The 15,467-nt window shown below is 43.7% G+C and overlaps 1 protein-coding gene across 1 annotated transcript; it reads left to right on the plus strand.

The window, feature by feature from the left end:
* Positions 1–923: 923 nt before the first annotated feature.
* LOC118096526 (polycystin family receptor for egg jelly) lies at positions 924–8,786 on the plus strand. The gene has a single exon (XM_035138472.2). The coding sequence runs from the start codon at positions 924–926 to the stop codon at positions 8,784–8,786; it is 7,863 nt and encodes a 2,620-aa protein (XP_034994363.2).
* Positions 8,787–15,467: the final 6,681 nt, after the last annotated feature.

Consider the following 15,467-nt stretch of genomic DNA (forward strand, 5'->3'; position numbering starts at 1 on the left):
CCCTCACAGCCCTTCTCCTCACCCTCCAGAGTGGCTGTGCATCTTCCCCCACCCACAATTAGTTTTCTTCTGCAGCTATTTTTCCCACTAAAACTTTATGAAATTACAAAGAACCCTTTCTGCATTTTGTCTGTCTTTTGCTCCCTTTCCTTGCTGCTGCTATTGGGTGGGAGTGATCAGAGGACACAACAGAGGGAGAAAGCCTCAGAGTAGTCCTACTGCTTGCCTGCAGTTTCCCACACAAAACGCTTGCTGTGGTTGGTGGCCTTGCGCCCTCGCTCCTGGCCCAGGTGCATATATAGCCTTAGCCCTGCTGAAGGGCTATTTTATTGAGTTATTCCTCTTCTCTACCCAGGAAGGACATCAGAGCAGGAGATGGTGGCAACTACAGTACCTGAACCCTCTTGTGGGTCCAAGGAAAGCAGTGCAGGAGTCTAAGCGTATAGACTGTGCTGCAGAGGCATTGTGCAGGCAGAAAAACACATGCTGTGCTGAGATAGAATCAAGAAGAGGGCGACCTGGTAAAATCTACTCCTGTTCCCCCTCTCCCTCAGCAAAAGGCTGCAATGTCCTCTGAAGTGCCTAGGGCACAATTCCAGAAACTGGAGTGGGGGATTACTTCAGCCATCAGAGGAATGATGTAGCGTTTTTCATTCTTCCTCCTCTGAGGAGGATGAATTTATGGGGTTTTAAGAAACAACTTCTTAAACCCATCTTACTGAGACCTTAGGGAATGGCTGCTGTTCAGATACTATGATCAAGGGATGAGATTTTTATTTTTATTTTGATGAGATGGGAAGTGTGGACACTGGTTGCCCAGTGATGAGCAGAATTCTAGAATTCCCAGTCATTCACTCTATGGCAGTTGGGGCCATCAGGAGACAGTGGCTGCTTCTGGTCCAAGTTTTTTTCTCATCCTCAAGATGCACCTTCTATTATTCTTCACTCTCCTCTTCTTAGACTGGGGTTGTTTTCAATATGCAGCAGTCATGACCCCTTATTTACTGCTACATCCATTGCTGGTCACATGCTCTGACCAACAAAACTACATCCATCTGCTACAAGAGGACAAACTCCAGACTTCAAGTCTGCAGGATGGGCATCTTGGGCACAATCATTTAACAGCTGTAAGACTTGTTTCAAGGATTGGGAAACAGCAGACAGAATTACCACCTGCTCACTGCTGCTGGCACTGGAACTTTGCTTTCATGAGTAATATGGTTCTTTGGTCAGGCCGGATAGTGCTGGGCCCTAAGTTAGCAAGAGGAGACATCCACCCATCCCGCTGCATCATCGTACAGTGTGCGTCGCCTTCCTGCACAGCACCTGCATGCCTTCACCGCAACCTGAGCATCGAGGTGTTTGGGCAGGATGTCCACCTCTTCCTGCTTTGGCCGCTCACACATCCCGTCCACGAGTGGCAGCTGGTGCAGCTGGGCTGGTGTGCACACCTCAACACTTCAAGCAGTTGGCGGGATAGTCTCCTTCCCACCAACTATCATCCAGATTCTGCACCCTTTGCCCACTACCATAGTGGTGAACTGCACCCCAAGTGCAAATCCTTCTTCAGCTATCGCCTGACTGTGCATTACACGCACCAAGGGATCTATATTTCTTCCCTCCACATTAAGCAGAGGCCCCAGATTAGCCTTAGCCCCGATTTGCAGGTGGAACCCATTCTGCTACACATTTGCAGTACCCATTCCAAATTGCTCAGCACCTCTCGTAAGACCATCAGCCTCTCTTGGAGCCTCCTCCCTGTCAATTCCAAAAAAATGGCCTACAGACTGTGGGATGTTAAGGGTAGAAGGGTCTGGTCTACTTTCTACAATCCATATGCTCTGCAGAACAATGACACTGTTGTGCATATCCCACAGCATTCCAGGAAGAAAACACTGGCCAGTATCTACTTTTGTGTAGATGAGGCAGGCTCTGGGGAACTAGGTGGCGAACTTGGTTACTCTAATGCCACCTTAAATCTAGCATCAAAGAGTGAGCCCCGAGCACACCTCACTCTCAACACACAGAAAATCAAGTCGGGCACTTACATTTTTAGCCGCACACAGGGGCTTTACTATTTCACCCAAGGAGGAAATGCTGCCAGTTCCTCTGGCAACCTCTCAAGCACTCACTACTTTTTCTATCAGCATCAGTCTCTGTCTTATTTGATCGCAATAGAGTTTATCCAACTACGGTGGTACAAGTTCAGTGTACATCTATACCTTAACAGGAAAGGAGCCCTTCTGAGTTATTTTTCAAGGAAAGATATAGAGATTCACATTTTCAACAGTGGTCCATCTTTTTTAAAAAGTTTGGTCTATATTGTGTGGTTTATTCCAGTGCAACACCCTCTCTTGCAATTCAAGTGGGCATTCAACTTAGAATATTTTGATTCAAGGAAAGAATACCTCTTTTGGAACAATACCTATGCTTACAGGGATCATGTCAGAAATGCTGCCCAATTCATTCCTCATACAGTTTTACCTTTCAACCCTGCCCTCTATGCAGGGTATGTAGCCCAAGTGAACTGCACAAGAACTGGGAATACTCAAGCTGTTTTGAAAGCTACAGTCCACACTTATGCTTCAAAGACTGTGGAAACCACAGTGACTTGCCTTCAAATGAGTTGTTTAATTAAGAAAGTGAAGATCCAGAAACCTCATCCTAAAAACTGTATCTTAAACCAGACTAAAAGGGCATCCTTTACTTTGTCTGCCGACACCGAGGTGAATTGTCCAGGTTCTAAACTACGAGACATAACCTGGAAAATCTATAAAATCCCAGATGTGAACAGTACTCCAGACTGGTCAAAACCATTTAATGCACCTGGCATTGGAAGCAGAAATCTTGTCAAGTTAGAAGTTCCTGCATCTAGCTTAGATCATGGTTTGTACCTCTTTAATTTTACAGTGAAATTAATTGCAATGGATACTTTGGAGAGTGTGGAAGACTCTGATTCAGTGTTGGTAGCGATTGGGCCAGGGAGTCTTGTGGCTGCCATTGCTGGAGGTGCTGTGCAGACAGTTGGTTTTTCTAGCCAGTGGACTCTGGATGGATCCGCTTCTTCTGATCCTGATGCAGCCCAACCCTTGGAAGGACTCACATTTACTTGGTACTGCACTAAACAAAAAGCAGACTATGCATCCATGATCTTAAGTGGAAATGGAAAATGTTATCCAGAACAAGTGGATTTGAAATGGACAACTTCCTCTGACCCAGTTCAAACAGTCCTACCCAAAACACTTCAGGAGAATGTTGTTTATTATTTTCTCCTGGTAGTTGAAAAAGGAAGCCGAACAGCTCAAGCTCAGCAAATGATACACGTGCGGTCTGACTCTGCACTGATGCTGAATATCACATGTATTGAAAATTGTGGTAGGTCAATAATACCAACAGAAAGATTTTGTCTTTCTGGTAAATGTCTAAATTGCAGAAAATCTAGCAGACCACTCTACCATTGGTCACTTTTCTCACCAAGTTCCACCGAAATACATTTTGACTGGGACTCTAAGACTACAACTGGGAGATCAAATTCCTACTTATGTATACGTTCTTTGAGTTTTGTGAATATGACAGAACAATCATATATGCTTGTTTTAAAAGTGAGCGTGTGGAAAGGAGAGTCATCAGTCTGTAGTTACTTATTTTTTGTAAACTTTCCACCAGTACCCGGAAAGTGTGTCCTTAGCCCTGCCATGGGAATGTCATTCCTAACAAAATTCATTGTTCACTGTAGTGGGTTTAAAGATAAAAACTTGCCTCTTACATATAAAGTCAAAGCAGTATCAGATAAATGGACCTCTACTAGACTACATTCTCCAGACAACGGTATATTGGGGACAATTGTGTATTGTGGGCATCAGCCTAAAACTCCACCAACTTTTTTACCCACTGGTGCATCTTCTAATCAGTATGCTTTAACAGTATATGTTGAAATTTATGATGCACTTGGAGCATACTCCCAAATAATTTTACAGACAACAGTGAATAGTCCATTGAAAGGTAAGCAAAATGATGCCATAATAAATGAATTACATAATTTAACCCATGGACCAACAGCTCCAATAGCATCTTTTCTCAAAAGTGGGGACTATTTTAGTGCAGGGTATTTTGTCTACATGGTAGCTTCTACTTTAAATGATATTGAAACCTTGCAAAAATTTCATTCCTCTAAAACTGAACTGCGGGAAATCCTTCTAAATAGGTCTGCAGCTATCCCTACAATAGATGTAACAGGGGCAAACCAAATGATCTCAAGTATTTCTCAAATAACACAGGAAACCACTGAAATAAATAGGAAATCACAACTACTTGCCATCAGAAAACTCAAAGATTTAAGTGAAGGACTGCAAAGGCAGAGCAATGAAAACCTAAGTTCTAAGGAAATAGAGGTTCTTTGCAGTAGTATTTTTGCAGGGTTGTCCAATGTCCTGAAAGCTGCTCTGTTAGAACATAGAGCTGTTCACAGAAATGGGGTTAAGGAAACCATCTCTGTCAGTGAGATTTTAGTGGACCTAATTTTACAAGGTAAAGTTCCTGGGGAGAGTGAAACTATTATGGAAGCCAATGGTTGGAGCATCACAATAAGAAAAGATGAAAAGTGGGATGTTATCAGTGCTTTCTCAAAGAGAAAAGATTGCAGGAACTGTTTTTATCCCAAAATGAGACAGGAGAACAATGAATTACCAGTGGATGCTGTGATCTCCACTGTTGTTTATGAGTTTAACAAGAATCCTTTTCCTTGGTTGCCAAATACAGATAACATTGGCACAATGGTGACTGGATTCAAGATGATAGGAACCAAATCTAATGGTGACATGCTTGGAATCATGCCTGATACAGCAGAAATTATAATGACCAGAAAAAATGAAGAAACTGTCATCTTTGAGTTGATGATGGGACATGGCAGCAAACTCCCTAACACAACTGGAGAATTTAGTTTCGAAGTCTGTAGGAATTCCAAAGATATTTTCATTCAGATTGTGCCAAACCTAAAGGTCACTTTCCAGGCATTTGTATACCTAGGTTTAAGGAACAGCAATCTTGCTGTAGCTGCTTTTAGTATTTTCCATAACAAACCTGCAGTACCAAGGAGAAATAGCTCCAGTAATAATGACTGTGCACTTCAGACTCCGTACATATTTTGTCTTTCCCAGACATTGCTCAGAACAATATTCCAAGGCAACAGTGCTAAACAATCGAACATATCCATTGTTTTACAATCCGACCTTCCTGTAAGTCAGCTAGTGGGCATTGTTATTTTTACTGCCAGCTGCTTACACATGGATGGAGTCCAAAGTCATTGGAAAGAAGACCTCTGCAGCCTTGGCCCTCAGACCAGTTGGCAAAAATTGCATTGCATTTGCACAGGCAAAAAGCGTATTCCAAGGACTGCAAATTCTCAACCAAGAAGAACCTACAGAGATAACATCAACTTTTTGGCCGGGGAAGTAACTGCATATCCCAGTCCAGTAGATATGAAAAAGGTCCAGTTAACCGAAAACGACAAAAATCCTGTGACAATGTTGACGGTACTTTTCATTTTGATAGTATACATCATCTTGGCTATTTGGACAATAAGAAAAGATAGGGCCGATTTGAAGAGCAGAGACCATGCCATAGTCTTGCCAGACAATGATCCTTTTGATCAAGTGTGCTACCTGGTCACAATATACACAGGCAGCCGTTTTGGAGCAGCAACCACAGCCAATGTTTTTATTCAGCTAATAGGCCAAAGTGCTGTCAGTGACGTACATTGCTTAAGACACCCCAAACACCTGACTTTTCTTCGAGGGGCCACTGATACTTTTCTCTTGACGAGTAAGAATGACCTAGGAGAAGTTTATTGCCTTCAAGTCTGGCACAATAATGCAGGTTCTTCCCCTGACTGGTTCTTGAGTAGAGTCAAAGTGGAAAACATCTACTCCAAACAGTCTTGGGTGTTCATGTGCCGAAAATGGTTTGCTCTTGACAAGGCTGACGGCCTAATAGAGAGGACGTTAGTTGTTACTCAGCCAGCAGCACCTTTAAACAAAATTGATTTCTTATTGATAAGCGTTGCCAATGACCTGGTGGACTGTCACTTATGGTTCTCGATCTTTGCTCGTGTCTGTACAACTTCTTTGAACAGGCTTCAACGGCTCTCTTGTTGTTTAGCAATACTCTTGTGCATCCTGCTTATCAACGCTATGTTCTTCAACGCGGATGAGGATCGAAACATGTTTCCTGAAGAGTTACAATATTTGAGATCCATAATAATTGGAATCCAAAGTGCTTTCATTGCCTTTCCTTTGCAGATGATTGTAACAGCTTCCCTGAAATATTCTCAGAAGGAACCTTCACCACTGAATGCCACAGAGACTTACCCTCCAGAATACTCTGCTTTCATGTCTGGGGACTTTAGGAATTGGCAGGAGCGTCTGCAGAAGTGGTACCTTGTAGAAACTGGTTCAAACATCCCAGGAGCTAATTTCAGGCCTTCCAGTGTCTCAGAATCATCCAAACTGGAACAATCAAAAAAGATAAAATGGCGACAGGCAGGAAAAAGTTGGACCAACTGCACAATTTCCGAGGGTGATGCAAATGTGATTGCAACAGAAGAGGACTTAACCCAAGATTCTAAACCCAATACCAATTCTAGTAATAATTATGTGAATAAGGATATGTATCCTCAGATAAAACCACCAAATATTCCCCACATGCTCCTTTATAGAAAGCCACAAATAGTGTTTTCATGGTGGAATCAATCTATTTTCTGGATGGTGGCCTTGGTCCTGTGTGCAGTGTCATCATTTTTTATCATATTGTATGGTCTGCACTATGACTATGAAACATCATTTGAGTGGCTAACAGCATCCACTATCTCTTTTTGTGCGTGTGCATTTTTGCTTCAAACTCTGAACATCGGGATTTTTTCAGCCTTGGAGACACTTTATCCCAAATACTGTGAAAGCATTCCATGGTCAAGCAAAAACAACTTCTTAGAGATTAATCTGGAAGATGCAACTATGGACGCTGATGATATGCGAGAATTGCATTATGATCTAGTTAGAGCTAGAGGCACCAAGCATTACCAACCCTTGGAAGAGGATGAAATCACAATTTTTAAGAAAAAACAGAAGATTCAACAACAAGCTTTCGTTTTCATAAAGGACATAATATGTCACTTTGTCTTTTTAATTCTTGTTTTAAACATTGCATACTCAATGGAAAACACTGCTAGTTTTTACTACAACCAGGATCTTCAAAACAGGTTCTCTCAGGAGCTTCCAAGGATCACCAAAATAGAGCACATTTACAGTTGGCTGAGCAATGTCTTTTTGCCTTTGATCCACAACGATAACAAACCATCCTATCTTTCAGATACCTGGTCCAAAATCCTTGGGTTACCCAGAATGCGGCAGGTTAGAGCAAAGAATACGATAAAAGAATGTTTCTACCCACATAGTTTCGTACATAAATTTGTGATTAGTAAAAGCCATTGCCTTCACAAGTATGGCCATGACAGTGAAGAGCAAAGGAACTACTTTGGGTCTTGGGCAAACACAGCCAATAGGTCTGTTTCAGATATTTTCCCCGATTTTCCAGGCTTCACGTACCACTCCATCCCTGATCCTTGGCAATATAATTCATATGGAGAACTAAACACTTACGGAGCAGGAGGATACACTTTTGATTTTTATCCAGAAGAGCAACTGCATAACTCAACAAAAAGCATCGATGCTTTAAAAGGCAGCAGCTGGATTGATGAGAATACCTGGGCCCTGATAGTTGAGATGACAACTTTTAATCCAGATGTCGATTTATTTTGCAGTATCTCAGTTGTATTTGAGATTTCTAATTTAGGCCCTGTGAACACAAGCTTGATGATCCATTCATACACACTCCCCATTTTCAAGCATCTAAGTGGTATGAAAAAATTTGTCTATATAGCTGTTGGCTATATTCTTGTCTTTTACATCATTGATGAGTTTTCTGTGGTGGAGCAACAAAGGCTAAAATACATAAAAACTGTTTCAAATTTAATTAATTTTGGGATAAAGGGTGTGTGTCTCTTCTTCCTTTTGCAGCTTGCCTTCAAATTTAAATTGGCTTCTTCAATAACAGAATTGCTTCTACTTCATCCAGATGAATTTGTTCCATTCCATAAAGTTTCCCATGTTGACCAAACATTGCGGATAACTCTGGGTTTCTTGGTCTTCCTCATAGTCTTGAAAACTCTCCGGTATTCCCGATTCTTTTACGATGTGCGCCTGGCTCAGCGATCTATTTTAGCAGCCCTTCCTGGCATCTGTTCTATGGCTTTAGTGGTGGCCGTGTACTTCTTTGTATACATGGCATTTGGTTACCTGGTATTTGGCCAACATGAATGGAATTACAACACAATGACTCATTCTGCTCAGACAGTATTCTCTTACTGTGTTTCAGCTTTTAAAGACACTGCCTTTACATCCAATAGGATTCTGGGAGGTCTCTTTCTAGCTTCATTCATGATGGTGATGATCTGCGTTTTGATCAATTTATTTCAAGCTGTGATCATGTCTGCCTATGAGGACATGAAGCAACCTGTCTATGAAGAGCCTTCTGATGAAGCGGAGGTAGTAAATTTTCTGTTTCATAAGATTCGCAGGGTCTGGTTTTTTGTAACCTGCAGGTCAGCATCTACGGCTGATGCAGAGCTTTTCAACAGAGTTCTGTTTGGGCACCCTGAGAGGAAAAGCACACACCACCTGGGGCTCAAAGCCAGAAAAATAAATGGCAAAAAAATGGTTTATCTTGTCATTTGATTCTTAAGCTGGCTTTTTCAAAACTGAATGGAAACTGCACATTTAAAAAGACAGAAAGGAAGACGTAAGGAAAAATGGATTGCCCTGAATATTAATCAGTGCTTATTACCAATGAAACTGCTTTTCAGTGCCGCCCTCCACACCATCCCATTTATTCACAGAAGCTATTATGGAATGATTACACTTAATTAACTGCAAGCGCTCCCATACTGCTAGTCTGGATAAAGAACCAGTATCGGTGTAACCTCAGTTTCTTACACCTCCACCCGTGCCTCGCTTAAGCTCTCTTGTCAGGTGGATCATGGTAAGAAAACAAGGAGGGAGGATGTTATAAAACTCTAGGGAAGGGTTGGGGAACAGGTCTTTGGTGTATGTATCCTGCATTTAAAAATCCTGCTGTTGTTATTATTGTTGTTGTTGAGATTTCATTTGGGTGATCTAATTTATTAACTCTTGATCTCTTAAAATACAGCAATATACAATGTTTTAGATGAGAGGGTCTGTGTGAAGTGTAATGAGTGCCTTTTTGCCAAAGAGGGAGACTGTAACCTTAATAGTAAAAATGTCCTGTCATTTGCATGAGGCGTTTTGTTTGCTTCACTATTTTATTTGTATATCATTACTGCTATTATTTTACAATTACTTTGTGGCATCATTAATATCAGGCTGGATCCATTGCAGAGCCATGAGGGGTAATAACATTCAGGAAGGAAACACATTGCCCTTGAGTTCATCTCTTGTACCCCATACGCATGTTTGTAGGACTACTGCGCCTTGCATGTGCTATGGTGCACACTCAGGTAGTCCACAGACTGTACAATACTCATGTTGAGAAATGCAGCATATATGCTACTCAATCTAGAGACCAACCCACTAATTCATGGGTTATTAAAGATATTTCAGATGAACCCTCTGGTATAAGGCTACCCCAACCCCCAGCAACTGTGTCTTTAGCATACAGAAGAAGTCACACTACACATCTAGAGGGCTTCCTCTGAAGAGGTGCTCCTGGGTGGGCCAGGACCATCACCACCAGCCTTTGGCATGGAGGAGCTCTGCATGTGCACATCAGTTTGCAGGTGCTCCTGGGTGGGTGGGTGGCCAATCGGTGTGTCAGCAATGGGAGCAATGGGGTTAGCCCATGCAACCCTGCAGCTCCTTTGAACATTGTTAGGGATGCTTAGCAAACTGAAATGTGGTACTGAACACTGAAAGTCTAGTATGAGACAGGGCATAAAATGCTCTGCCTATGTTACTTCAACACTAGCTGAAATTCTGGCATGTGGTATAGACAGAGTGTGTGTGGAGGATCCATTCCTTTTACAGATGGAAAGGTGCTTTTGGATGGAAATCTGCTGATTTCTTTACGTTCTCATTCCACTTTTATCAGAATATTATTTAGTACAGCACCATTCCTTACAGATTTATACATTTTTACATCTCTGGTATCTAGTCCACACCAATGCATGGTGCATGACTGTAGGTCCCTATTTTTTTCACTCCCTCCCTGCCCTGTCTCCATTCTTCCCATATGCTACACTTCACAGAGCAGGTACAAAAACAACCAAACTAGGAGTGTTTTGTGTGTGTGTGTGTGTGTGTGTGTGTGTGTGTGTGTGTGTGTGTGTGTGTGATTGTCTGGCCACAGAAAGCATCTGAGTGTACAATGGATTGTGCAATTGTTGTGCATAATTCTTGCTGCACTTGCATGTGTGTGTGCTTAAATAGGAGCTGAGAAGAACTTGGCCACCATCAACAAGCCCAGCCTGGAATGTTTTATAGTGCTTCTCATCTTTCCCTTGCCCAGTGTAGTGGATTGAGTGGGCGGTTTGGGGCTACATGTCAAAAGGCAAAGGGCTTGCTTGACCAATGGCATCCCTGTCCCCCAAACTACAGCCCCTTTCCTTTTACACACTTAGCACATCCCACCAGTGCCACAAGGGAATCGCAACCAGTCAGACTTGGTTTCTCCAAGGTTTGTCCCAGGAAGGGAAGGAGGAAGTACTGAGGAGGCAGGCCATTTCACCACAAGCACCACAAGATGCCTCACCTGTTTTGCAAACTTTACAAATGCCCCGTGCACACCCAACAAAGGACGTGCACACCAACAAAGAGTTGAGCAGCAAAATTCCAGGTTAGGCCTTTTAATGGTGCACAAGTCCTGCTCCACTGCTACAAAAAAGAAAGAAAGAAAGAAAGAAAGAAAGAAAGAAAGAAAGAAAGAAAGAAAGAAAGAAAGAAAGAAAGAAAGAAAGAAAGATAGCTGGATAGCTGTGCTAAACCAGAGCTGAGGAAGCATGGCAGTAGAGCAGCTCTCCCAAGAAATGTCACAAAACACATCAGACATAAACCACCTCCCCAAATCAAATGGTTCCACTTTGAAACAGTTGCAGCGTTGAAGCTTTTGCACCTACGCCACCTTTAACTGCACTAACTAGATCCCCGACCCCCGAGTAAGGGTGGGGAGAAATGGGATGCTGTTGACTCAAACACAATATTGTGTGGATGCCACCCCCAAAATTAGTGCCCTGCACCTCAGAGGCTTTGCAATGGCCACCAGGAATGTTTCAGGAAATGAGGAAAAAAACTTATGATAGGAGGGGAAACTATTAAGCAGGGCCGTCTTAAGCGCCCCTGGCGCCGTGGTGCGCCGGATCCCTCCGGCGCCCCCCCCACCCCATTTCCCAGTGCGGCGGGCGGGCGGGCAGGCACAGCGCGGTTGCCATGGGCGCAGCTGCGCGGCGGACCGGCTGGCCAGCGGGCGGGCGCAGCTCGCGGCACCCTCGTGGCGGGCCGGCGCCGTGGTGCCCTGCGCCACCCAGCCTGGCTGTAGGGCCGGCCCTGCTATTAAGTTACATCTTCACATGTCTTAACAATCAGACTAAGAGCCAAAGCAACAGAATACAGTTTAAAACAATGATTAAAGGTAAAGGGATCTCTGACCATTAGGTCCAGTCGTGACCGACTCTAGGGTTGTGACGCTCATTTCGCGTTATTGGCCAAGGGAGCCGGCATACAACTTCCAGGTCATGTGGCCAGCATGACTAAGCCGCTTCTGGCAAACCAGAGCAGCGCACGGAAACGCTGTTTACCTTCCCGCTGTAGCGGTACCTATTTATCTACTTGCACTTTGACGTGCTTTCAAACTGCTAGGTTGGCAGGAGCTGGGACCAAACAACAGGAGCTCACCCCGTCGTGGGGATTCGAACCGCCGACCTTCTGATCGGCAAGCCCTAGGCTCTGTGGTTTAATTTAACCCACAGCGCCACCTGCGTCCCAGGATTAACAATGGTTAATCCTGGCTAAAATTACGGTCAGTCAAGCCAAGTTTTCCTATCTGCAGATTTTATTGGAGAATTATTGTTTATCTTTACTGAAGAATTAGAGCTGAACCTTTACAAAATGATACCTATTTAAAAATTGCATTGAACTTACTGTTTCACACCTGCAGCTCCCCAATTCTCCAAGTAGTTTCCAAGGGCATTTCCAAGGGCAGCTGCTGCAGGGGTGTGTTTGTAATCAGAGTCAACATTGAGAGCATCACTAATCACTTGCCAAGACCCACAACTCACTCGAGGGCCCACTGCCAACCCTTAGAGCCCCCCCGGGCCCTCCTGCTGCTGCCACCGCCTGCCTGCCACTGCCTGTACATACCTACCCACCCTCTCCAAGCAAGCCAGGTTTGAGAGGAGCAAGGAAAAAGAAGCGGCAACCTCTCTTCCTCTCTAGAGAGATGTTGCCAATGAGCCTGCAGGGAAGACCTCTAATTCAGGGCCAGCCAAATACATTTTGGCACCAGAGGCAAACCAGAAAATGGCACCACCTCACCTGCCAGGGAATTAGGGGTTGAGTGAAGATCTACATCAGAAACAAGGGGGGGACTGAAGATCTACATCGAGAACATGGAGGGGAATCAAATAAGCCTTATCCAACAGCTGAAGTGGGAATCAAAGGTCACTGCAGTGGGAAAAGGGCCTGCTCTGAATGATGCTGGGGCAGTGGGAAGTGATTCCTTGGAGGCTGAATCTCTTGCCCTGTGGATCTTGCCACATGAAGAAGAAATCCAAGGTGTAAGGAAGGAACCAAGGGATGTTAACTATAAGAACCGTAGGGCACCAGTGGTTAATCTATTTTCACATTTGCTAAGAGAATCGGATACACAACCAGTGCTGTTTTTCTAGAAAAAGAGGTACCAGAGCTCACCATGAACACCTCACTGAGCTCAAATGTCTCCCTTTTCCTTTTCGGTGTTATTTTCATTTGCTCTTAACATTCACTACCCAAACCTTTTAAAAATTAGGGATTCCCCTCTAAAAATTCACAGGAAATTTTAAAGTGCTACCTTAAACTAAAACTAAATCTGCCTTGGTTCATCTTTGTCTGAAAACCTTTTATTTACCCCATGCCTAGTTGCCACACCACACAAGGCAGTGCAGAGCTGACTGTCCAGTAAATAAGTCATGGATGTTAAAGGGCTATTTAATGGAGGTAACATGGAATACACTTGCAGTGAGGACCAACAAAGGAGGGACTCAGTTAACTGGTTTGTTTGTTTGTTTGTTTGTTTTTTTTGTTTGTTTGTTTGTTTGCTGACTCTCTCACGCACACCATACAGTGTTGTCACAGCCTGTGTCATGTATTTACTCCCAGGTTGTTAGGGAATACCTTTGCAGGAGCTGCCTGGTGAGGATTAAGTGAGCAGGTGAATCTTTTATTGTCAGGGAAATGAAGATGGGAAGAACTTCACCTGCTACATTTCTCATAGGCTACTGTTGGAGCTGGCAGGTTGTTCCATGTCCGCTTCTCTGGAGCAGCAGAAAACAACCTTTCACCCTCCTCTATATGACATCCTTTCATATATTTGAACATGGCTATCATATCACCCCTTAACCTTCTCTTCTCCAGGCTAAACATACCCAGCTCCCTAAGCCATTCCTCATAAGGCATTGTTTCCAGGCCTTTGACCATTTTGGTTGCCCTCCTCTGGACACGGTCCAGCTTGTCAGTATCCTTCTTGAATTGTGGTGCCCAGAACTGGACACAGTACTCCAGGTGAGGTCTGACCAGAGCAGAATAGAGTGGTACTATTACTTCCCTTGATCTAGATGCTATACTATTGATGCAGCCCAGAATTGCATTGGGTTTTTTAGCTGCTGCATCACACTGTTGACGCATGTCAAGTTTGTGGTCTACCAAGACTCCTAGATCCTTTTCTCATGTACTGCTCTCAAGCCAGGTGTCCCCCATCCTGTATTTGTGCCTTTTATTTTTTTTGCCCAAGTGTAGTACTTTACATTTCTCCCTGTTGAAATTCATCTTGTTTGCTTTGGCCCAGTTCTCTAATCTTTTAAGGTCATTTTGAAGTGTGATCCTGTCCTCTGGGGTATTAGCCACCCCTCCCACTTTGGTGTCATCTGCAAACTTGATCAGGATGCCCTCAAGCCAATCATCCAAGTCATTAATAAAGATGTTGAATAAGACTGGGCCCAAGACAGAACCCTGTGGCACCCCACTAGTCACTTCTCTCCAGGATGAAGAGGAGCCATTGATGAGCACCCTTTGGATTCGGTCAGCCAGCCAGTTACAAATCCACTGAATGGTAGCATTGTCTAGACCACATTTTACCAGCTTCTTTACAAGAAGATCATGGGCACTTTGTCAAAGGCCTTGCTGAAATCAAGATATGCTACATCCACAGGGTTCCCTTCATCTACCAAGCTTGCGACTGTGTCAAAAAATGAGATCAGATTAGTCCGACATGACCTATTTTTTAGAAACCCATGCTGACTTTTAGTGATCACAGCGTTCCTTTCTAGGTGCTCACAGACCGTTTGCTTAATGATCTGCTCTAGAATCTTTCCTGGTATTGATGTCAGGCTTTCTGGACCAGGGGTTCCCAACAAAATTTTCTCGAGGACCCCTCATCGAGCCGCTATTGTGACAAGGACCCCCATTAATTCCTAATCCTAAAATTGAAAAGTGAGAGCCAAATTAAGAGTCTTTTTATATTTTATATATATACGTTTTTTACAGTTCTTCCTCTTCATCTGTAGGCCTTTGTCATTCTAACGAACCACTTTTTAACCAACGGTCCATTTTTAACTATGCGAACTGTAGCTTCCGCGAAAAACAACGCTTTGTTTACAAACACTACTGTTTTGCAAAGAGGCAGCTCGCGCCAGGGAGGAGGGAGGGGAATGGAGAAGACAGGGTACCTGCGCAGTAGCGCACAAATGAAGCCGACGCGCGCAAAGCATCTTGGGGAGGTGAGCGTTAGTAGAATGCGCGCGCTGCCTCTTTGCAAAACAGTAGTGTTTGTAAAGCGCCACCTAATGGCATACAGCAGAACTACTGCCTCTATCTAATTCTAGTTTTGCGCTAGACTCTGCTCATGCAGGAAGCGGCCAAAACAAAAAAATCTGTTATCATACGAAATATATTTAATATATTTTTTATTCTAATAGCATCTTGCGGACCCCTCTGGCATAGCTTGCGGACCCCTGGGGGTCCCCGGACAACCTGTTGGGAACCACTGTTCTGGACGGTAATTGTTTGGGTCCTCTTTTCCCCCCTTTTGAAAATAGGGACAACATTTGCCCTCCTCCAGTCTGCTGGACTTCGCCTGTTCTCCAGGAATTCTCAAACATTACTGCATTCTGCATCTTCATTCACCCCTTCTTC

The sequence above is a fragment of the Zootoca vivipara genome, chromosome 5 (assembly GCF_963506605.1).
Source record: "Zootoca vivipara chromosome 5, rZooViv1.1, whole genome shotgun sequence".
Lineage (NCBI taxonomy): Eukaryota > Metazoa > Chordata > Lepidosauria > Squamata > Lacertidae > Zootoca > Zootoca vivipara.